General features: G+C 40.8%; 1 protein-coding gene across 5 annotated transcripts in view; it reads right to left on the bottom strand.

Annotated features, from left to right (window-relative positions):
- Positions 1–435: 435 nt before the first annotated feature.
- Positions 436–25,760, bottom strand: part of LOC146867456 (protein FRA10AC1) — a 178,392-nt gene continuing 153,067 nt past the window's right edge. For all 5 annotated transcript variants that reach the window (XM_085606060.1, XM_085606085.1, XM_085606068.1 and 2 more), the window contains exons 14-15: positions 19,406–19,490; positions 436–543 (exon numbers count right to left, since the gene is read on the bottom strand). In XM_085606060.1, the coding sequence (XP_085462186.1) occupies positions 501–543; positions 19,406–19,490 (128 nt within the window). In that variant the 3' untranslated portion in view covers positions 436–500. The remainder of the gene's footprint in view (positions 544–19,405; positions 19,491–25,760) is intronic.

The following is a 25,760-nucleotide window of genomic DNA, read 5'->3' as shown; positions in this document are numbered from 1 at the left end:
TATATGTCAATTAAATACAACACATTTATTCACTGTAATATGTACCTTATTTTCCTATACTAGCAATGCTTCTGATAGGTCGGAAATCTGACTGCCTATTTCTATTCGATAAAAGTAACCCCATCCAAAGTTATAGATATTACCAGGGCTGTAGGTTTATAAACATGAGGTATGTCGGTGTCATAAATCTAACAAGACTAACGGTGTAACGGAGAGGTGACTGTTAAGTTTCATGGCTGATGCACTTGGTCAGCAGTTCTGTTTATCTTTCTGGGATAAACACACTACATTTGTTTCAGCTGCCACAATATTCCACAAAAAACATTCAACCTGAGAGCCTCTATACTGAGTATTTTAACACAAACATTTGTAAAGAGCAATGAATGCTGAAACATCTTGCGCCCAGTGGACAACATACAGTAGTTGAAAGAAAAATGACAGCGGTTGATATATTTTAATATTGTTTCATAAAAGAAATTAAAATACATTTATTTAAAGATTTAAAGAAAAAGGTCTTGAAAATATTCATCAAATTCTTCTTCCCTGTTAAAAGAAAAAAAAGAAACCTCTAAGAAAATGAGTCATGCAATTATACGCAACACTAAAGATAAAAACTAGTTAACATTACATTTGCTCAAAATACGCATATTTCAGATAACAGCAAATGAATTACGTTCCAATTATGAAAGATAGCATTCTTCTTTTAACACACATATGAACTTAGGACGATGGGCCAGCGTAGGAAACTTCATAGGTATGTACACCAAAAGATGAGATTAAACATAAGAGTACATAAGAAGGCAAAAAATGGAGCCTGGGTCGAGAATGTATCTAAAAGGTGTTTCGGTCAGGGAACTTAGAAACCATACAAGAGGTCCACATAGCATACATCCATACCAAGTCAGACACTTAGACAAAAACAAATACATACTTAGAAAACACAACAGCTGTTGGCCTAATCCATAATTTTGCCCCTCACAAACCTCTAAACGTTGCCAGTTCCAAAAATGAATGAGTATGGCATCAGTTGACTAAGTTACAGTTTCAGTCCACTCATCAAATGAGTTCTCTCTCCAAACGTTTGCGCTTTCCAATACAGATGAAGTTCTCAAAATCATAAGCTCTCTAAGGAAAAGAACAAATCCACTCCCATACTAGACTCCAAACACAAATTATCATCCTTAACATAACAAAAATAGTCCATGCCTCATTCGCACATGGTTTTGTGGCTCGAATAATCAACCAACTATGCATGCATACATAGCGCAAACCTAAATATAAATTAATAGAGCAGTGTAAAAGGGGGGAGAAAGGGATACAGCTCAGGGTATGGCAGACTTGCTTCGAAATCGGAGAGTTTTCTTTGTTGCCATCTGTGTTCTTGGGACAAATAATTAGAGACTGAATGCACAAAGAAATATTTGTGGATAATATACACTCTAGAGTGGTCACGCTTTGTCTTCTTTTTGGAACAAAAATGAGAGAACACTTTGCTGCTTCTGATCCACCTCCTGGTACAGGACATAGCGGCTGAGAAGAACTTGTGAGAAGGTGCAGGGCATGGAAGTCGTGGGACTCTTGCAGCAAAACCTATGCGAGCACATATTTTAGGGCTCGGAGTCATGCCACTACTGAAGTGACATTAGTAACACAGTCTGTAAACGGTTCTCTTTAAGAAGGGATGACTTTCTACTTTTTAATATACTTACTTAACACCATCACACTGCAAGGAAATGTCTAAAACAGACCCATTCTATAACACACACATTCTTGAAATGAATCTTAACTAATCAGTTAAAACAGTTTGCGTAAGTTGCTGGTTATCCAGTAGTTACATTTAGGCGACACCACAGAAATGTATCTGCCCTGACTATTGGGGTTGGGGGGATCTGTACCAAACTAAATTGAAGACAGATCATAGCACGAGGTGAAGTAAATTCTGCTACTAGTGCAGGGTTTGATTTAGGGTAAGCATTCATGTGTTATGGTTAGGGGACAAAGGTAAAAATAGTCACTTTTTGGTGGGAAATTAGTATTTTGTCACCCCCTTTCAGGTTCACTGCTGTCATCCCTGGGGGTTGACGGAGCTTAAAAATGTTTCCACAACTAAGTCTCCCGACTTCAGAAAACGCTAAACTGACCCCAAAAAAACAAATAGACTGTACAGTCTTTCACAAATATTTGAACAGGCTTCAAGCAGTTTCCTACAATATGAATAAGTTACTTACCTTCAGTATAGCTTGTTCTGGTGGATACTGTATCTAACTGCAGATTCCCCACCTTTAGAATAACTCCAGGGTGGATCTGGAATTTTTTTTCGGCAGTGCTTCCGCGCATGCTAGGTGGCACTATGCGGCTCCATTTTGGCTTTGTTCCATCCCTAAAGGAACAGAGTGGAGCTGCATATAACCCCTGCATACTATTACAAAGGGGAGACAAGAGGGGCATTATGGGGTTCACACCTGCCCTTACAAACTAAAAAAAAAACCACACAAATTGGTGTGATACCCTCAGAGAAATGCTGTTTGCAATCAGCTAGCCAGCAGGTTAGTACCAGAGACCCAATGAGCTCTCTGTGTGCTGCTAGTTGTTTGTTACCTACATTCAAGGCAATTGCAAGAATTGGACGAGGATGGCTCACTCACATAATGTGACATGCCTCATCATTTGCCACCTCGTCCCACCCTGGTTAGATGTTACTACCAGGGTGGACTCAACCTCAGAATGGGGCTTTTCTGAGGGAGTTATTAGATATTTCTTCTTTCAGGACAATGATTTAGGTCCAGTTTATGACTTTAAGAAACCATGGGATAATCCACCAACGTATCCTTTAACTTGGTGGTATCCTTGGTTGATTAAAAGATTACCATGGGGTAAACACAGGAGGCATACTTAGGTGTAATGACCTGTATGCGTCACTGTACAAATAATGATGCCAACATGTTTCTGCCTCTAATCAGTCGTGGGTCTGAGGCATTTGTCAGGGCCGTGTCTATGCCCCCTACACTGCAGTTAGTAAGTGCTGGGTGGGCTTAGATATAAACAGAGGACCTACCTCTCAACTGGTAACATGAAATATAGTGCCCACACGTACTCTAGCCTTACCCTTTGTAAAATACCGTTTTTTTCTATGCAACAATAATATAATAAATAAGCTCCCTATTGCCTCTTTCTCTTTGTTATTTAGGTTTTGACCAATCAAACTTTTAATGGTTGATTTTGCAAACCAGTTGGTTGGAAATCCCTATAATTCAAGCAATCTGATTCATTCTTGTTACTGAGTATTTTTCATCTTGTCGCCGATGCACAGTACTTGTCAATCCAATACTACAGCAGGAAACAACTACATTAACGGTAATCTCACGAACATGAATGTGAGCACCACATAGATGACACACATGCACATCTTACCTCTTGCATTCTGTAGACACAATAAAAGGTACAATACTCAAGGGATTCTTGTGTTCTTGAGCAGGAACTCACTTAAGTTTCTTTATGAGAGCAGCGATGCGAGGCTGATTTGACCAAAATTCTGTCTCTGTAATCGTGCCTTAATTACCAGCATATATATAAAAACAAGAGACGCAGCAATCATATAACTCTCGCCCAAAAATAATACTTATTTTTTTTTCCTAGTAATGGCACTAACTTGGAAGAATACACAACTTTAATTATTATGCTCAGAGCAAGTGCCCCGAGGCCCAAGCTCCAACTCTACCCAACATGGGTATTCAAACTTTGCCAAGGCCCAGAGACTTCATCCTCATCCTAGCAGAACAAAGCGACTTGAGGCAGAGGGCCTATTCTATGACAGGTCCCAACGTGAATCTAACCTCTGGAAAAGGCAATATGAGAGATCATTTTGCTCCAAATGTTAGGACCTCTGTAATTCCACCGATCATGAGATGGGTTGTAAATAATAGTGTACCCAAATTGGAAATGCACGTAGCGAATTCCGCATCCCCATTAAGAACGCCTAGTCCTCACTAATCTATTAGCACCAGAGATAGTCTTCTTGGCAGGCAACTGAGCAGAAAAGTGTTACTGACAAATGTCCCCAAACCCGTGTCTACTGACCTTCAAAGCTGTAAGTCACTGACTAATAAAACAATTCACTGGCTCGGACATGCCCGCAATTGTAGATCTGTGATTCGGGAAGACATTGTTATTGCAACAAGATATGTGATCAAGTATAGTGGAACCAGTGGAGGCTCCGAGCGTCGCCCCACATCTCGCTGAGCAGTGTAAAAACAAAATGATAATAGCAGAAGTTATTTCTACTATTATCATTTTTTTTGGGCCATGTTGGGCGGGGCTGGGACTCCCGTGGCGTCTGGGAGGAGTGGTTGCTGCACTCCAAAGTGCGCAGGGCTGCTTGGCCAAGCAGTCCTGCACTCTTTGCATGTTCCCCACCAGGCTGCATTAAACAGCCTGGTGGGGAACATGCAATGCCTCCCATTTCCTGTCTGAGCGCCGGGCCACGGCACTTGGACCAATCACAACGCAGCATTGCAGCTTTGTGATTGGCTTAGGGGAGGGAGCCTGTGTGCTTCTGGCGGAGAGACAACGTCACGATGAGGGACACGGAAGAGAGATGACTCGAGACACGGCGAGAAGGTAAGTGTTTTTTTATATTTTGTAACCCCCGTGTCCCTCTCTCACCCCTTCACTCTCGTTCCCTGACAGCCATTACTGAGTATAACTGACTGCATTGAGGAGAGATTGTGAGCAACGCTATAGTTGATGGCTTAATTTGCATGCAGCTTAGAAATGCACCGAATAGTGGCTCTCCCATTTGTTTAAAACTCCACCTACAAGACAAATTTTTACCCAAAAGAATAAGCTCTTTAGATCCAAAATCTGTTCAACTCCAAAATAATCGTGCTCAAAGACCTTGTTCACTGGGGGCTTTCAATATTGATTGACTTCATCAGCTACAGCAACGGGATAGTGGGGAAAATGGTGGCTGTGGTGGCTCATACACAGACATCGGCTGCCCCTGAGGAAGGGCCTTGTCTGAACCAGTGAAACTGCAGTCCTGGAACCTGGCAGGTACTAAATCAAAACTTTCAGGTTTAGAATGGGGCAAGTTCATCTATAGTCAGCATATCATCCTATTTCAGGAAACGTGTGCAAAGCAGCCAGAGGTTAGGCCTGGCGACTTAACATTCTACAGTAATACTACCTGTTAGCTCTGGGCGAGCTTCGAGGGGACTCATAATTTGAGCAAAGTCCACTATTATCTGTAAGATTGAGATACTTGACTCCGGTGCCAGGGACATTATGGAAAATATACCTTGCAGGAACACTCCTAAAGTGAAGTACTGACATATTGCTGTGATCAATATCTATGGTTGCTTCGATGAAGATAATGTAGAGTCTCAAACATTACATTCTCTTCAGACTCTTTTTGATTCAGTACAGCATGAATGGCTTGTGATCCTAGCTGAGGATTGCAATAAACACTTTGAACCTTTTAAGCCGTTCACATCTTTGCTATTAGCAGAAGAGGAGTATTCCTTATAGGGCGCTACACAACAATTGTCCTGGCTACTTTAAACAAAACCTTAAATGGGACGATCCTAGCAGAAATCTCTGCACTTCTGGAGCAAAAGAACTAGTGGTCCCAAGGTGTAGATGGTCAAACTGGGGTGGAAAACGTTTTGTATCCTGTACGGCTAAAACCTGGAAATCTTCTCCCCTTCTATTTCAAATCTTTGCCAAACTCGCTAGCCTTTACAAAAGAACTGAATACCTGGTTGTTCAGGAATTAATCCCTACTAGTTTCCCTGACCATACTTAGCAGAACCAGCACCAAGACAAGGCATTCGTGCGCTCAAAATCTCTCTTTAACATAACAGAACGAGAGGGAAATCCCAGAGTAATTGGCAAACCAAGTGCAAAAATGGTCAAAGGGGGCCAACGAGCTTTTCCACCTACCTTTAGAATATGGTTTATGAGCAAGCAATAGGCGTTCTAAATCTGATCATCCTGACATCCCAACCTTTAAAAGGGGCTGATCTGCAAGTCATATAGATTATATCTTCTTGGACGTAAGACTGTGGTCCTTCTTAGGTAACATGAAGCTTATATTCTGTCTGATAGTAATCATAATGACTTGTTTTTCAATTTTTCTGTTGATATATTTCTTACACCTCAGGAATGTGAAATTGACTCTTACTCAGTGACAATTACATATACTAACAACTTTAGGAATGTAAAGTGGGCTAACATAATTAACAATGATTAACCACTGCGTGGATATTACCAAGCTTTTGTTGTGTTTTTTAACTTGCATGTTTTAGCTGATTTTGATTGGTCATTTTGTGTTGCTTCGTTCTGAGGTTTTTGCCACTCTAAGATTGTTTTTTATGCCCTGTTTTAGACGAAAGACCAACATAAATATATCCTGTACATGGTTCACAAGGGAATGTAGAGTGGATAAGCAGCGGTTGATCGAAGCTGTTAGAAAGGGTGAAAAAACTCAATTAACTACTGCCAGAAAGGCTTATAAGTCAACTCTGATGGCCAATAGAAGACCTACTGGGTTGAACTTACTGACACCATGGCAAGGAAGGAGACTTAAGCCTTCTGGAGAATTATTGCCTTCGGTAGCAGATTGAGTGTATCCCAACCTGATTCATTTGTTCCAACTAATCAGTGGGTTGCCCACTTTACTACCCTTTATAATGAAAGAGAATCTTGTGGAACCTTTCCTGATAATTCTGTTTATTTATTTAAAGTTTTATATAGAGCAAGCAAGACCCTTTCGGGTGACAGAGCGCTTTACAAGAATAACAAAAGTATGTTAAAAAACGGTAGGCAGTATACAAAAGCACAGTTTAAGTCACATAAGCAAATGGTGAGAAACAAACAGACACATACTGGCATAGGCAGAGTCCTATATGTGATAGAACAGTGTGTAGATTTGCGGAGAAGCGCAGGAGAAACAACTTGGAACAGGGTTGCATGCGCAAGAGCATGGCAGAAAACAGCAACACACAAGCAGGAAGAGTTGTTAATGAGGAGAGGGAGGATTGTCCTCAGTGAGAGAGGAATGTGTTTGCTAGTAAAGTTTTACTTCTTTCATGAAGATGGATGTGGAAGGATTGCATCGGAACTCTGGCGGGAGAGAGGTCCAGATTTAAGGGGCAATGCCTGAGAAGGATCTGTTGTAGGTTTTCATTTTGTTAAAGTTGTGTGGTTTAAGTAGTAGGGTGCTTGTGCTTCTGGAAGGTCTGTTTCCACCCAATAGGTTAGTTTATAGACCAGGTAAGAGGGGGTATTGTGGTGCAGTGCTTCATGAGTCATAAATGTAATTTTGAGATGGATCCTAGCCTTATAGGGTAGCCATTTTCGTGATTGGAGGTCAGAAGTGATATTATCACTTTTTTTTGATCCGGTGATAAGCATGGCCGCAGCATTAAAAGTGGCCTTACGCGGTGCAAGTGTGATTTTCGGGAGGCCCTCAGGCATAGCACTGCTATAATCTAATTTCAATAGAACAAGAGCCTGAACGGCTATTTTGAAGACTGCCAAGGGAAGGAAAGGTTTAAGTTTACTTAGAGCATGCAGTTGAAGGTTGGCTCTTCTGTTTGCAGCCCCGATATATTTTTGCATGGAGAGGGCATTGTCTAGGGAAATACCTAAGGATTTCGCAGAGTCAATGAGGTGTGGGGTACAGTTCAAGCCGTGAGATGTGGGAGACAGTCTTTGATACTAGGGGCGATGGCGGGCGGTGAGATCAATAGGAAATCTGTTTCAAGAACATTGAGTTTGAGGTGGGTAAGAGTCAACCAATGATGCATTTGTATCTGGATGTAGTTGAGTATATTGATGTTGTTGGGGGAGGCGATTTTCATGTATAGCTGGGTGTCATCCGCATGCATGAGGCAGGAGACATGTGCAAGTTTGAGGATTTCGGTTAAGGGCTCCATGTATGGATTAAACAATGTCAGGGAGAGAGTAGAACCTTGGGGTGCATCAAGCGACACTGATGACTGATCGGAAAGAGCTTTGTTGATTAGAATGCACTGAGATCTATTGTGAAGAAAAGAAGACAACCATGTTAATACTTTAAAATAGAGGCCCATCCTGTGTTCTAAAAGGTTCAGCAGGGTATCATTATTGACTGTGTCGAATGCCGCCGATAGGTCAAGTAGGGTTAGTAGGCAAGATTTGTTCTGGTTGAGTGAGCGTAGGGCATCATCAACAATGTGGACCAGGGCTGCTTCGGTGCTATCACCCGGTCAGAAGCCAGATTGACATTGGTCGTAGAGTTGGAATAGCTCGATGTGCTTATGGAGCTGTAAGTGCACACATTTTTCTAAGAATTTGGCTAAAGTTGGGATGTTGAAGATAGGGCGGTAGTTATTTGGGTCGGACTGGTCTGCGTTTAGCTTTTTGTTTTTAGAATTGTAAGTATCCTGGCCACTTTTGAGGTAGTTAGGTATGGAGCCTTGGGTGAGTGAGGCATTGATAATCGTCGCCCAGAAAGGGAGTAGGAAGTAAATGGGCTGGTTGAAGAGTTTGGAGAGAAGGAGGTCGTTGAAACGGTTGGAGTATTTCAGAGAGGTCAAAAGTTTTAAGATGTCATTTTCCTCAAAGGTTTTAAAGGAAGACCAGGCAGCGTTGTTTTTGAGTGTGTGAAGAGGGTTTCTCGAGCATTCACCCAGATTGAGTAGGGTGGCAAGTCAAGAGGGGTCACATGGAAGATGTCTCGAAGCATTCTGCATATCTGTGGTAATTAGCGTGGTGTTCTCAGCAAAGAGGAGGCAAATGTTTCGCAGTTAGGTATTGTTTTGTTGTCTGACGATGGGGATCCCAATTGCAAGCCATATGGTTTTTAATGATTTTAATCTGTTTTTGTGTTGTTTTCTTGCCCACTCAAGTTGGGTTTGGAAGAATACAGATTTTGTGCTCCTGATGTGCCTATTAAAGGGGCTCCTTTTTTGCCTTTGAAGTTTAAGATTGGAGAGGGAGAGATTGTCTTCATGCTTTTTCTGAAAGTCTGAGGTATATGCGTTCATCATTAAGGTAACAATTGAACCAAGGGTAGGATCTTTTAGATGGGATTCTCTTTAGTTGATTTGGGGCAAGGATGTCTATGATTTCTGACATGGAATTCGTGTAGAGTTCAGTGAGGTCATGAGTGTCATACATGGAGGAGGGCAGGCGCTGAATGTCTTGGCAAAAAATCGCCATAGTGAGTGGGTTAATATTGGTTGTGTCCCGTAACAATGTTTGGCTTTTACAGGTTGACCCTTGGTGATGATTGCCTTTTCTGATAGGAGGCAGATGATGCAGTGGTGATCGGTCCAGTCGCAAAGTAGGATGGATTCAATTTGTATGGACTTCTATTTTGCGATGATTAAATCTAAGGTGACACCTTTGTTATGGGTTGGACTGTTGCAGGCTTGGATAAGGTTGAAGTCCAGGAGAAAGGATTTAAAGATGCTTACAAGAGGGTCGCTAGAATTGTTCAAGTGAATGTTGAAGTCACCACGAAAAATGTGGTTGTTATGTTCCTCATAGTTAGAGGAGATAATCTCCATGATCTGTTTGATGAACGTATGGTTGTCAACATCAGGTGAAGAGAGCAGGTTGAATTGTCAGTGGTGGTAAGTGTATTCACAGGAGGGCAATGACAGAGCTAGTAATTGTTTTAACAATAGTGATTTCCTATAGATACAGGCTAGTCTACCACCTGAGTGGCCTGGACGGACTAGTCTGATGATGGCATGACTATGGGAGACTAGTCTGTCAAGAATTGTGGATGAGGATTCATTCAGCCAAGTTTAAGCAAGTATAAGGATGTCAAGGTTAAGTATAAGATTGGATACATCTGCTGCGTTTTTCACAGCTGAGCGACCATTGAGTAATGAGCATTTAATGGATTTTTGGCAGTGTTCATAGAAGTTTGAGAAATGGGAACTTGTTTGAGGTTCTCTTTCTTTATATACCTAGCGCTGGGGTGAGATGTCCTGAGAGGGTGAGTGATAATAGTTTTGATCATTGTAGTAGGAGTAGCGCTGATGGCTGGGGTATGTTTATAAGTGTCAAGGAGGGAGAGTATGTCATTGTTTGACAACTGTCTGGCTTGTCTATTTGGTTGGAAGGAATGGTTGTGATTCGGTATATATCAACAGCAAGGATATGTGATCATGGAGTAAGCAGGGATAGTAGCAGAGTGGCAATTGGGAGTTAGAGTGCTGTTATTCTGGGGGTGAGTTGAGTGGAGGTCAACTTGTGTTCACTGTTGGAGGTAATATGAGTGAGATTAAGGATGTCTGCCATAATCAGTTGCAATTCAGATGTTATAGTATCAAGCGTGGCGTAGGTGTAGATACTTGACGGAGGCTCCTGGCTGGGGGAAGTCTTGTGTTGCAGAGAGCTAGCCAAATCAGAGTAGTTGGGGGAGACGGTGTCGGTGGGGTCCACAAACATAACCACTGTAATGGTTGGTGTGCAATTTGAGTCTTGATTATGGACGGTTGTGCGGGGTGGGTGAGTGTAATGATCCTGTTGATGGAAGTGTTTGAGCAAGGGTCTATTGGAGAATGGGACGTAAAGGATTATGGTTGTTGTCGTCGGGGAGTGCTAGGATAGTCACTGGGGGAGGTGGTGTGTTGTATTGTGGTGGTGGTAGTGGATACATTGGTGTCCGCTTGGGGAGAGGAGGGGGTGGGGTATGAAGGGGATAGGAGAAATTATGTTGTCAGATGGAGAGGAGGCAGAGTAGAGTTGCAAGAGGGATGGCACTGGGGAAACAGTGTTCTTGAGGTATGAGAAAAGATCAACGAAGAGTTACAGTGTGATTTAAAGTTGAATGAGCATGATGCCATTGTTATAAATAGAAATGGTGACAAATGCATTGTACAGCGTAGAGGGTGCTACAGTGAATTTATGGATGTGTGGAATTTTCTTGGTGTTGAGTGAGGAAGATAGGACTTTCCTACACTGAGAACGTTGATAGGTGGTGAAGATGAGGTCATTCAGTAGGGTACCCTTGTTATAGCAGGAGTAGGGGAAGTAAGAAGAAACTCCACCGCTGTAGTAGGACTTCTGAAGGCCATCTAATGCAGGGATATGCACTGAAAGGTGATCCCAAGCCCGGGAGCCTCATTAAGGCTCGACCTTCTGGTGGCCAACTTAAGCACAAATACATTTCTCAGGGGTCGCAATTGTCTGAATCAAAACCAATTACATAGACTTTCTCATTGAAAGAGACTGAGGTAGTATTCCAGGCGACTTGTTTCTTCCTGAGCCTGATGTCTGGATACCCTGCTTGAACACCCTCACCAACGCAGTAGTGGGGGGAGATCTTCCCAAGTCCTGGAGAGGGGCTATTATTGTCCTCATCCACAAGAAGGGAGAGAGAGATAACCCAGGGAATTCTAGATCCATTATCCTTATAGATATTACACGAAAGATCTTTGCCAGGCATGTCCTCTCCGGGCCCCAGACTTCGTTGAAAGACACCAGATCCTGTCTGATTTTCAGGCAGGATTTCATGAGAAAATAAGCACAATGAACTAGTTGTTTTGGTTTTCAGTCCTCTGTTGGAAATACATCACATTACGAAAATACCACCTCTACGTGGCCTTTATGGATTTGAAGGCTGCATTTGATTTAGACCCTAGGAAATGCATGTAGGAAGTTGTTAGACAATATGCTATCCCTGATGACCTTTTATATATCTTAATCAAACTGCAAACAGATACTTATAACCAAGTCAGGTGGAACAGTCAGGGGGATCTTACTAATAGGATTCCCATCAACTCTGGGGTTAGACAGGGGTGTGTGCTTGGCCCTAACTTATTTTGTCTGCATATCAACAGATTGTTGGGGTGGATGAACAGTTGCTAACACAATGCCCCCAAAATAGCAAACATCAACACTCCGGTGTTGAGGTTTGCTGATGACACTTTAATCATGTCACGCACCACTATGAGCCTTCAAGCATTGTTAGGGAAATTTCTTAAGTATTGTGAAAATAGAGGCCTCAAAATAAATGCCGGAAAACAAAGTGTATCCCCTTAAACCCCCATCGGTCATTTAAAAATAAAATGGAGGTGGACGGGACACTGATCGAGCGGGTCAAGAGTTTTGACTATTTAGGTGATAGGCTTTCCAACAAACGATCTTGGAAGCCCAAACTCGAAAAAAGTAAATCATTGCTGCAGCATAGATGTTAAGCTATTTTGAAAAACTATAGACATACTTCCAGTAGGGCGGTATCACCTGTCCTTGAGGTTTACATAACAGTAGCCCTGGGTGGAACTCAATATGGGGCGGAACTCTGGGGATATAGTGATAACAGCCTGCTAACACAAATGGAAAACAAATTCTTACAGTCACTACTTAACTTACCAAGTTGCACCCCTATGCTACCGTTAAAGTGAGAGATGAACATTTAGAGGATTGACAGTATCACCCACATAAGTATCCTAAAGGACTGGATTATATTATGGGCAACTCCTGAGCTGGAATCCTATAAATTGGCCTTGAATGACTGATTACACTTGACACAAATTGTTCTATGTTCTAGTTCAAGGCTGTTATAGAGGTCTGCCTTAGATTGCATTTGTCTGATGTATGGGAAGAATTGGAAAATCTTAGAAGAAATGTGGGCACCCAGATTAAGAGCTTAAATTGGGACCTTATCCTTTCGGACGTCTGGCAAGAACCCCGTTGGTAGGGTTTTATTGATAAGTTCTTATCACACAAGTGTATGCCATCATTTGAAACATTTTTGGATTGGATTACTCCCCAAACAGCTAAAACCTTATATATCTGTTTTAGAATTGGTTCTCTACCCCTAAATATGTAGACTGTTAAATGGATAGGTGCCCATCGGTTAGGGAAACATTCTTCTGCCCAAAGTACACCCTACCGCGCACCAAGTGGATTATTTCGATCGGTCACCACGTGGGCATTGGACACTGCACCCAGGCGCTGCGTATTCTTAGATCTGACACAAACGAACCAATAATCTTCGCACTATCAAGGTTCTTAAATTGGGCATGGCACATAAGGGCTAGAAGCTTGAACTAGAAAGCTTATCACCTGCTCACCCTTGGGGTCCGAGGTGCTAACAATGTTGTGACTCAGACTTTGGTTTTATTGACATTTTATTGTCTAGACTTTATAGGTTGGTCATTCATCATTTTTATATTGATTGTTTTAATTAAGTGGGTTTTGCAGAGATGAGTAAGGTTTAACTTCTCACTTTAGAACAAAGCATGTGTCACTTTAATATGTTTTTCATGTTTACTGTCACGTACTAGCTATTTCTATTAATAATTGAATATCACTTTAGTTTGTTTTTCTTTCTAATTATGAATATGGTATTTACATTTTTAAATGTTCACTTGTCAATGGAAGTTTTCTAATTTTTCCGGATTAACTGGGATATGTTCAGTGATTTTGATATCCATTGAAAGCTTCCTTTTTTTAATACAATTATTCTGGTGCTGAGATTGTATCCGTTGTTTTAAAGTGATGATGTTTTATTTGTGCTTTTCAAATGTACTTTTATGGTTATATTTATGTAACTAAAATAAAGTTATTCCTACTACTACTACGCAACAGCAAGCAAAGAGTTGGACTTCCGACGAGTAAAATTTACTATTCCCACTCCAGTCTGTGCAACAGTGCTGAAAGCGTTGGATTTCGAAGGAGTGGAATTTACTATTCTCACTCCAAACAGGGCAAAAGTAGAGAAAACACTGGACTTCAGTGGGGTAAAAAAGTTACTGTTCTTGCCCCAAACAGCGCAATAGTAAAGTGTTGGACTTTGGAGGGGTTCAATTTACTATTCCCACTCCAGTCTGCGCAACAGTAGGGACAGCATTGGATTTCAAAAAGGAGATATGTACTATTCCAACTCCAAACAGCACAACGGTTGGACTTTGGGGCGGTAAAATGTACTCTTCCCACTCCATGCGGTGAAACAGTAGGGAAAGTGCTGGATTTCAGAGGGGTGACATTTATTATGCCCACTCCAGTCAGCGCAACAGTAATGAAAGTGTACAGTAGGGAAAGTGTTGAACTTTGCAGGGGTAGCATTTAATATTCCCACTCCACCCTCTGCAACAGTAGGGAAAGCGTTGGATTTTGGAGGTGTGAGATTTACAATTCCCACTCCAAACAACGCAACAGTAGGGACAACGTTGAACTGCAAACAGGTTAATTTTACTATTCCTATTGCAGTCTAAGCAAGAGTAGGGAAAAGACTTCACTTTAAACACATTGCATAGATGAGTAACCCCACGAATGTAGAAATAAATTTTACATTCTTAATAAAGAAAATATTAATGAACTAAAATATATATATATATATATATATGTATTAAAAAAACTAAACACAACTACTCAGTTTACATGACCACTATTTCAAAAACAATTATCAATTAAGAAATACTTATTTAGTTATTAACTAAATAACTTCCCACCCTATCCACAACAAATCTCACAGCTGCACCTAAAATATAACATAAAAAAAAGTGTTCCATAACTTGCATATTTCAAATATATTAAATAATGAATATACAATTAAAAATTAATTATTACTTAATTTCCGACCCTAGACCCCTGCAAACCTAGTATCCCACATCTAAAATATGAGTAAAATAAATCAGTATTCCATATTTTAGATAATTAAAAAACAATTAAATAATTAACAATTAATAATAAATTATTAATCAAATATAACTTAACTTCCCACTCTACACCCCTACAAACCTAGCAGCCGTCATTACATAATTAAAAATTAATTAAACAATTAATGGTTAATTATTAATTAATTAAATTTCCACCCTGTACAACCTAACAGCCCGCAAATAACATATCCCGAAAATAAATCTGTATTACGTAAATAACATATTAAATGTCAATCATATCATTAAATAAAATGTATTAAATAATTCTTAATTAATTATTTCCTAATTAACTTCCCAGCATAGCCCCCTCCAAACCCAACAACCCACTACGAGACTATGAATTACTATTTCAAATTAATAAATAGATTCTAAATAGATTAAAATTACAAGCCATATTTTAAAAACAATTACTAAACTTATATAAATAGTAACACATAAAATTAATATATCAACTAAAACACATTAAAATAATTAAACAACAATATTTGTAACGACTATTTTAGTGAAAACTATATTAAAAACATCAAAATTATTTACAATGATGGTACCTCAAAAAACGATATTCTTGTCAACGATATTTGTGAATCATGATATTTGTGTGTCACAATATTTAATTTCTGATATTTGTGTCTCCTGATATTTTTAAATCAATATTTTGATCAAACACCACAGGATGGGTATATGACACTAAAGATAAACTAAAGCAGTTAGCAGCTGATGCCGCAGGGGTTGGGGCCAAGGAACATTGGAGTCCTTGGGAACCTGCATGGTTCCTTCTTGATTCCCTTTCCTGTCCACAAAAGGACTGGTGTGACTGCTGTGGGGGGCGAAGGGACCTTGCGCTGCCTGTATTCCAACCCCTAAGGTAGCTTTTCCCCTAAAAGGCGGGATCCATCAAAAGGCATATATCTATAAGGGATGCTTGCACAGCTCCTGAAAACAGTGTGGACAGCATGCACACATGGCAATGAAGCATCACACTTGTGCTGATGTCTCGACCTAAGCAACTAGTCATATTCAGGCAGAAAGCAGGTTGTATTTGTCCACATCTTGACCATCCTGAATTTTGAACAAGGGATTCCCTAAATTAATCCAGAATTGCTGCCAAGATCTCGCTGAGCATGTCCCAGAGGGCGTGCGTAAATCGGCCTAGTAGGCAAACTGCTCAGAACAACTTCAAGGCCAGGCTGTCCAAAGAGAACATTTGTTTTTGGAATGAATCAATCCTCTTTCACTCCCTGTCCTGGGAGGGGGGTGGGGCTTGGGATTCATCATGATGGTGGAAGCCTGGACCACCAGACTGTCTGGTGAAGGATGCTCTGAGAGGAAATTAGGATTGCTTGGCTTTGGTCTGTGGCGTCAGGCCACCTGCCTGTTCACTGTGTATCGCTTAGGGCTTTGTTGAACGGGAGTGAGGGCTCAGCAGCGGAAGCAGGCCCAGGCTACAGGACTTCCATAAGGACATTAGTTTTAACCTCAACAGAAGTCAGTTGTAGATCCAAGACCTCAAACAGCATGTTGAATTACCACAGCAAAGAAAGCACTCTCTTCTGGCGGCTGAAAATTACATGAACTGGATCAGGTCAGCCATTAATCAATTAGCCCCAGAAAAAAACATTAAACAGCGTAGGAAAAAAAACTATTGCCCCTTGGTACAATCCCAAGCTGAAAACAATCAAATTCCCATGCAGACGCCTGGAACGCCTTTGGAGGGTAGACTACAGCATGACGGCCAGAAAGAATTACAACCAGGCACTAAATGAATCAGGCACATACTATCTTCCTGGGGCAGTGCCGCAAGGATCAGCACTTTTTCCAACGCTCTTAAATATTTGGTTGGCCAAACTAAATTAAAGTAATTTAAAGACCACGGCTTCTCGTTAGTGTCATATGCTGACGACACTCAAATTATTATCTCCATTGCATCAAAGGTAGAAATGGTGGCGGACAGATTTCACAGTTGTCTTGGCCACATTATGGAATGGATGCATAATAATTACTTAAAATTAAATGTGTCCAAGACGGAGGTCATGGAATCTGGCAATGGTCCTCCTATCTGGTCCCAAGCTTGGTGGCCAGCAATGGCTGGGGCTTGCCCTGTCTCGGCCACCAAAGTGAGAAACCTTGGCTTTTTATGTGACTCCCAGCTCAATCTCTCAGGGCAGATCAATCAGTTGACATATCAGCTCGCTACTTTCTTCTACAAATACTTCTGAAACTTCTGCCTTTTCTACCTGAGGATATGAGAAAAACGGTTATGGTGGCTCTTATTCTTTCCCACCTCGACTACTGTAACGCTCTATACCTAGGCATTGATAAACGCCAGCTGTTGAAACTCCAGTCTTTACAAAATGCGGCTGCACGCACCCTGCTAGAAAGCCCAAAATGTAGTTCTATCTCGGGTGCAATCAGAGATCTGCATTGGCTTCCGGTCAAGCAGAGAATTCAGTTAAGGCACTGTGCTTGGTCCATAAAGCCCTTTATAGAGGAGGGGCACACGACTACCATAAACTTTTCAAATGGCATTTCCCTAGAAGGACGTTAAGATCGGCCAACAAAACCCTGGTCCACGTCCCCAGAGTTAAGAGAAGCAGATGGGGTGGCCGCCGCCTATCTTTCCTGGCATCTAAGCTTTGGAATGAACTCTCACTTAACATTAGGCTGTTACCGTCAAGATCAGTTTAGGAGCCAGGTTAAAACTTGGAGTTTCCTTCCACTACAGTGATCTAGGCCCTCCTGACTTCGCCGCCGTCCTGCTTTCTTCAGCGCCAAGACGCCTCAGCATTCGTGCACTATATAAGACTTTACTTACTTACTTTGATAGAGAGTGGCAGGATGGGGCCAAGTCCTGCTTCATCTTCTTTTATTTTATGGACTTTGACTTACCTGAAGATTTCAGCCACAAAGATCTGTCTCAACAAAAGGTTAAATTAGTAATTTAAAGTCCTTCCACGCACACACACAAGAATTTGAGCTAATTCTTGCTGATATGCTTCCACAAAATATTATTTTTTCTTTTTCATTTCTAGCCAACACACGCTTCATCCGACCTTATTACCAAGGCTTCCTCAGTGCTAGAAAATAAACATAAATTTAAAGCCCTTTTTAGGATTCAAATTTGAATACATATCCAACAACCCATAGCAACAAAGTACAAACGTTGTGGATTGTGAAAAGAAAACATCAAATGCAAAGAGAACAAAATCACCCGTTCAGTACCAAAAAATCCTATCCATACTCATATCCAATTTTAAGCACCAATATTAAATACCACATAAGAGACATCAGCGATATAAATATCAAGATACAAAGTGCATGCGTCTCTCAACAAAAATATACAGTGATAATATACCAGGTCCATAGGAAACAGTAACAGTGGTTACAGTGCAGCAGCGTGTTTGTTGTAAGTTACCGCAATATGAAGAAAATACTCATGATTAAAATATCACAAAATTAGGAAACACTAGCTGTGTATATAAGAAAAAGGACTGTAAAGTTCCATTTCATAAGCGTCCAAAGCTATATCAAAAAGTAAATGGTATATAATCCCTTATTTAGCACTATCGTCAACTTCAAGATAAAATTATAGCAGCCTGGAAACTTCCTATGCCTCTGTTCCATAAAACTAACTGCCGTGTATTCAGTAATTCACACCAAATATTGTAAAGTGGCTGTGGCTGTGATTACCAGCTAAGTAATCAAGAAGCCACATCACCACTGTCATAGGAGCAAAAGCATAAATACGCTACTGCCATCATTCACCAACTGTCTCCAATGTATCGAACACATCCCATCGGTATCCTCGGTAAGCGCCATATTTAAAAAAAAAATATAGAAATAGGGCAAGCCATCCGTTAACACAATTGTGGTCACCATCTTGAAATCATACACATACATAACTAATATAATAAGAATAAGGAATAAGATCAGTCTAGAAAACCAACTGGGAGTAGGTCTGTGCCCTTGACTTACAGTGAGACTTATGCAAGGTCCATGACTTCTTCCAATGTTCGGCGATGCGCAGTTTTGCTTCACGGTCCCGAATCCCATTCGGGTGCATGAGGGCACACTCACTGCACAACTGGGAGTTATGCCCCCAGACAAAAGCACACCTCGTGTCGGTCTTTACCGATATCTGTTTCTGACCGTAACACCATCGTTTGAACCCTGTAGTATTAGAAAGGGACATTGTCCCGTTTCACACTGGATTTGAATTGGAAATCGCTGAAAACTGATAATAAGGAGAACAGAGCTCTAGATTTGCATTCAAAGGCAAGCAAATATTGGAACTGAAGTCAGTACACAGGTGTGGCAGTTATATGTGTCTCTGCGTAGTCACTTCCAGTGCAAGATGAAGCCAACGGGGAGCCGTGCTGTATTACTTACCAGAACACAGGAACACTGCTGAGAAAATGTCTGGATCCAGTCTGGCTCCTGGCAATTTTATAAATGTGAGGATTCTAATGGTGAGGAATCTAAAGGTGAGGAATCTCCATTTAGAAGTATCCATCAGAAAGCTGTATATGTTTATACATTAATGAAAACCTACTGAATCGATTCACAGCAAATGAGACAAAGTACATATAAGAAAGTGAGTTGAAAGGTAACACTTATCAAGTTGATCTAAAAAATGTGCACAATTAGTTACCACCTCAGTGGAAAAATCACTTTCTAGTGTCTTCAGTGAATTAAACTAAGATTCTAGAAGTGGCCAGGAGACAGCTGCAAATGTGACCACTAACCGTGTTTTTTCATCAGTTTCTTGGACAGGCCCCTTCCAAAAGTCGGCATCTGAAGGACCTTCTTGATCTTCACTAGACTCGTCTTCTGCAAGAAAATATAAAAGCATATACAATAACCTTCATATCCAAAAGGCATTACTGGCAATGAATTACTAATCAAAACGTGTGCATCAAATGTTATGTTCTAAAATCTATTACCGGACACTGTAAAACATGTGCGGTTAAAATGTCTCAGCTTTGGACACCAACTACATCTTGACCCAAATATATGAAATACTCTCCCACATTTCTCAAGAATATTCTTGAGTGATCAAACCTCTCTAGTACTTAGTATATTCCATAGCATTTCACCTCACCAGTTGTGCCACTAAAATCTGTAAGAAATGTGCCACCATCGACTATACATCGTAATTCAGATTCTCAATTAAAATCTTCGACTTCTCAACAAGAGTTGATCCTGTTGTAGCGTTTTCCCCAGCCTGGGTACCCGACAAGGACTATGCCACACACAGAGCTTAGTATGCCACATCTTTAGTCTTCTGTGTCTAACTGCGATCCCAACGTTCTAAAACAAGTTTTCACTGCATTCCGCTCTGACACCTACGTCATATCTCTACAGAGTTCATTAGGAGTAAAAAGGGTTCAGTCATAAAACTCGCAAGACACTACATCACCCCCTCTGTTAAATATATATATATATTTTTACATATCAATAAAAGCAACATATGTGGACCACTTATTGGCACCGATAGGGGTAACTTTGAGCTCCTATATAAGGGATACCGGAGAATTCCTCGCGATACTGGCAGATAAAGGATGGCAGGCAGGATACCTGCTTGTAACTATTGACGTAATGTCCATAAACCATGAATTGAGTCTGAAAGCAACTAGATACTTTCTACAACACAGGAACATCTAAGAACTGCAGCACTCTAAGATGCTGATGGAAAGGAACGAACTATGTCTCAGAAATAACATCTTTTTCTTCAACCATCAGATAGTCACCTACATCTGTGGAACAGCCATGGGAGTTTCTTTCTCTCCAAGTTATGCCAACCTTGCCATGGGTTGGTGGGAGAAGACCATAGCTTGGAGAGAGGAAAATGAAGAATACACTGCAACAATAGTACTATGGCTTAGATTCATGGACTATCTATTGCTGATATTAGAAAGAACAGCACAAGAATTCCTGGAATACTTTGAGGTTTACTTCGAGGTTCTGAATGATAACGAAGTGGGCCTCAAGTTTACCTGTAACATGAGTACCATGGAGATACCATTTTTTTGATGTAACAGTCTACATACAGGATAATCAAATACAAACTACCCTATACTGGAAACAGACATCAACTAAAAGTATCCTTCATGGGTCTAGCTTTCACCTCTATTCACTTAAAAAGAGAATCCTGTATGGGGAATTTATAAGAAAGAGGCGTAACTTCTCCAATGATGAGGAAATGGAAGCGAAATTCAAGGAAACAGAACTGAGATTCCTACACATAGGATACAAATATAGAGATATTAAACAAGGACAGGAACGAGCAAAATCTCTGACACAGGCCGAAACATTCGTCAACAAAGCTAGTGTAAAATAAGAACAAGGATGACACCATAGTCAGGATAATTTTAACATAAAGTCAGGAAAATCAGAAGATTGTCAACATCTTAAACAAATAATGGAGTTTATTGAAAAAGGATCCAGATATCGGTAACAAACTAGGGCCAAGACCCAAGGGGACCTACCGTAAAGTACCCTCATTGAAGAGCAGGCTAGTGAGGATTCACTCTACACTGAACAAACCAAGTAATTGGCTGCCGAAACAACAAGTGGGGTTCAATCGCTGTGAAAAGCGTGAATCATCCTGGATTGGTAAGAACATGAAAGAGCTTAGAGACTTCAAGGGCATGATATTTACCATCAATGAGTGAATCACTTCCACTCTAACCAAAAAACTTCAACAACCACCATTTTCGAACCAAAATACGTATCAAGAACTATTATTCTGAACAGAGGTAACATAGTTATAGCTGCTCACAAGGGCTTAAAATATCCTACTTTTAGTCAAATTGTAGCTATCCAGTTCTGAACTTCTGTTAGCCAAAAAATGAAGCCTAATCGTAAGGGCTTCTGAGGAGATAGCTAAGCATCAAGACAAGAAATCTTTATGGAATGAGGAATTACCGTAGCTCAACACCTGAATGCTACCCATCAGTAGATCCCCGCCCAAAGAAATTAGTAACAACAAGCAGTTCACACATACCAAATAAAACATCAATAGCCAAGAAATACAATCTGCCCTGAACAAAGGGCTTTTCCACAAAAAACAGTCAATTATTATTACCAGTAATTACAAATCAAGTCGGCTCTGCAGGTTTACTAAAATTCCCAAGACTGACATCCACCAGCTCGACTGGTGCTGGTTAGAAGCGTTGAATACAGATTCCAAAAAATGAAATACTATACTATCCAACTGTCTCACTAACTGTGCTCAGCTACTAAATTACGAATTAATAATTGAAGCATCTTTATTAGTCTAAGAATATGTGGGGGTTGAACAAAATAATGCAAGACTCAGAAGAAGCCTACTGTTTACTATTCCACAATGCAATCTGAATTTAGGAAACTTGTATAGCGAAATCGCAGCCACTACCTGCCTATATCGAATACTACACCCCAGCACTGAGGACAAACAAAAAGGGTTATGAGGAGGTTCAACTATTTATATAACAACGGCCAAAAACGTCAAAATAAACAGAATCAAGACAGGAAAATTCATTGTTGTTGCAATTTCAATTGAAAATAAGACTGTGGGCCAGCAGATAATGCCTCTGCTCTAATCAATCTGTATACACAACCTTCGCCCAGATAAGAGAAAAAATATCAAAAACATCGCCACCCATTTAAATGAGTTGAAACTTATATTCAAAGACCGTTATTGGATCATCACAGTAATTTAATTTCAAAAGGTTACCTTCACAATAATGAGATGAACTCCCCACCATACGGAAAACACAATTTGGGAGATCCCAGGGCAAGACTTAAGCCACCAGAGAAAGGACACAATTGGCGGATCACTTCTATCCTTTTTGGACAGAGTGTTTTCGCCTTAAATGGCCACTTTTGTAGTGATCAACCAATGTCTTGCACTCACTATATGATAAGGAGCTCTGCGGTTTTTTGACTACACTTTTGCGGCCTCCCGGCTATTTACTTCATCACTATTTACTACATCACTAACTTCTTTATCATGAAACAATATGAAAGTGACCACTTTTCTTTGTCATAAGTGCAAACTTCAAACTGGAAAGGATATCCACAGTTGGCTGAAGCAAAGCTTGCAAAACAAGGAAGAGAATAAGTTGAAGCTCCAAAGCCAAATCATTGTATGACAAATGGACATTTCATTTCACATTGGTTAGGCTCAAAACAGTTCCTGACATAACAAATCACACATTCGCTTCTGAAAAGGCTAACTCGTGGTTCACCAAATCACTTCGAAGTGCACTTAAACAAGGAGCTATGACCATTACAAAAGACCCAGAGAACGCTGTCCAAGCAGAAAAAGGTGAAAGATCCATGTAACTCTTATAAAATAGCAATCATTGAAGCCAAAAAAATAAAAAATAAAAACAAAGGAAGCCTTGATCTCTTTATTGTTTCTTCACATAAAAACCAGGAACTTTTGGGAGCTGGTCAATCAGAAGACTGACAACCAGATCCAACCCGAAGGCAATGATGTCCCATGCAACGCCTGCACCAATTATATCATTACCCCCTGCGGAGGTTCCCTGACTCGAGAAGGAATGCTTATCAGCAACAAACTAGATTCCTTTCCAACCACTGTGGAATGCAGGCACCAACAAGTAAGAGAAATCCTCATACAAACAGGGCTGATGGAGCACCAGGCTCGAACGGCCTACCACTCAGCCTGTATAAACACGGTAAAGAACTCTGGATTTGAACTCTCCACACTCTGTCTTCATACTGCCTGGCTGAAATAACAATCCAAAACTCATGGCACGGCTTAATACTACAACTGATTAGAAGAGGGGTCTTACAGCACAACCAAGTCGCTATAGGCCTAGAGCACTCTTGGATGTTGAAGATCAGATCTTCAATGGCCTCCTGCTGAAAGACCTGGGCTTATACATCCAATCTAATCCTCTTCAATAAATCAGGATTCAGTCCATCATTGAGCACCACTGACAACTAGGTCATCCTCGCCATGCTGATTGACAAGACAAAAGAAAACCTATGGCAAAGACTGACTGACTGGAAAATCCCACATCATCTTCTTTGAGCCATCCAACTTCTTTATTCAGCTACCTGGGTGAGAGTTAAAATAAAAGTAAACCAGTCTCTTTCATCAAACTGCTGGCTTGAAGCAAGGATGTGTATTTGCCTTCTTGCTATTTAACTTGTACATCACTGACCTCAGCCACTAATTGGTTGCTGTTGAGACACACCTGCCTAAAATAGGGTCTGGATCTCTCCTCACCCTTACTGAAAGAGGAAGATTTCTAACTAAACCACATAGGTATGAGGCTACGGAAGTTAGTAAATGTCCTAGCACAATACAGTGAGTCAAATTATATGACTATTAACTATGGTTTGGCGTATGAGGAGGTAATCGACAATAGGAAGACTCGTGTGGCTCACTGGTTAGAGGCGGCAGATCCGCAAGCAGAGAATCGGCCAGGGACCAGGGTTCAATTCCCGACGCGGCAGGGTCGTGGACCAGGGTCAAAACTGACTCGATAATTCTCGCCTCGGTACCTACTCTAACCAGGAACACACTCGGCAACTCTGGGCATTAGCTTGCCTCATCTCCACAACGGCCCCCCACATTCGCCGGGGATGCCTGGTTTCACCTTGGAGATACCCAGGAGGGACCATCTCACAGGGATAGCCAGGACGGGTTCCCCAGCGGTCTACAGCACCACGAGGCCTCAGGGTAGCAGTGCGCTTTACAAGACACATTTACATTAAAACCAAAAGGTATCATCACTATGGTTTGCTTTCAAGACTTTACTACAAAATATATAATTCCCCCCTCTACTCCTAGTACTTAGAGTTGTCAAGGCCAAATTAATTTCCATACTGACGTACGGCCTCAAAACCTTCCCAAGAATGATTAGCCAATTTTGTAACATTTCTCATTGCTCCATCTACGGTCAGCTCCTCAAACTACAGAAAAATTCCTTTCAGGCCCAAACCTGAATTAATTTTGGTTTGATAGATCAAAAATTGTCCTTCAAAGCGTCTTTCTACAAGTATTGCCCTAAATTAAAGAGGGTTGAAGAAACTTCCTTAAAGGCACTCATTTGGTGAAAAATGACCCTAGAATGCAATGTACAATACAACCCATGGCGTCTATTTTTGACTCTGCATTTGAGGCATTACAAGGGCAGGCTGTCTGGGAATCCACACCACTTTTTTTTGCATTTAAACGGGCAATAAATATAAACATGAATAATTTAGCGTTTCAAAACGACAAATTAGCATTCCAAAGGAGAAGCCACTCTTGGCTAGTCATCAACACCTACAAGCAGTTATGCCCATGAAAATATTTAGGAGACTCTTACCCTGTTTTCTGAAAACTTAAATTAATGCGGTACCGCTTTGGTTTCTCCCTCGCTGGTCACAACCACCCATTTCCCAAGTATGCAGACTTAGCAAAATTAAACAGAAACACTGATGAATATTTGTCCAACCTTTATTTTCGAATGGAGAAAATGGCTATGCATGTTTTTTAACCTGCATCAAACCCACACTTGCAGGCACTCTGTAATCTTTGTGACTACATTTATTCAATATATGAGAAGTGCAGAACGACTTTTAACAACCTCATATTAACAGCCACAGTCTTTGTTAATCGGTAACCTTATCCTTTACTGACAAATATAATGTACTATTGAATCCACCCAAAGGGAAATGCTTATAATGTGCACAGGTATTTTCATCTCGATCCAACTATCTCTGCTCTCGAATATTCTCTCAAAAGACAGAAACTTTTCATTCTGCCACCCCCACACTGAAATAAAACCTGACTTGATGTAAAGATCCACAAAATGCTATGGGATGGTCCCAAAATATTGCAAATAGGCCACCGAGCTAATTCTTGAAGGAAGCTCTCCCAAACTAGCCAATGACTGAAGAGAATGACCAAAGCCTCTCATGGTATGAATAAGTGCTTATGTTGTGTGTTGTGGGGTGTTTGATGGTCACAACTGGTCATGAACAAACAGCCACAACTGTTTATAGCGAGATCTTGAAAGTTCCTTGTAAGCTTTATCGGTATTCAGAAAGGCATATCAGTTTCGGTACAACTATCTCAACCCCTATTCAGTTTAG

The sequence above is a fragment of the Triturus cristatus genome, chromosome 1_2 (genome assembly GCF_964204655.1).
Source record: "Triturus cristatus chromosome 1_2, aTriCri1.1, whole genome shotgun sequence".
Taxonomy (NCBI): Eukaryota; Metazoa; Chordata; class Amphibia; order Caudata; family Salamandridae; genus Triturus; species Triturus cristatus.
This window is presented reverse-complemented; position numbering and strand designations above follow the sequence as displayed.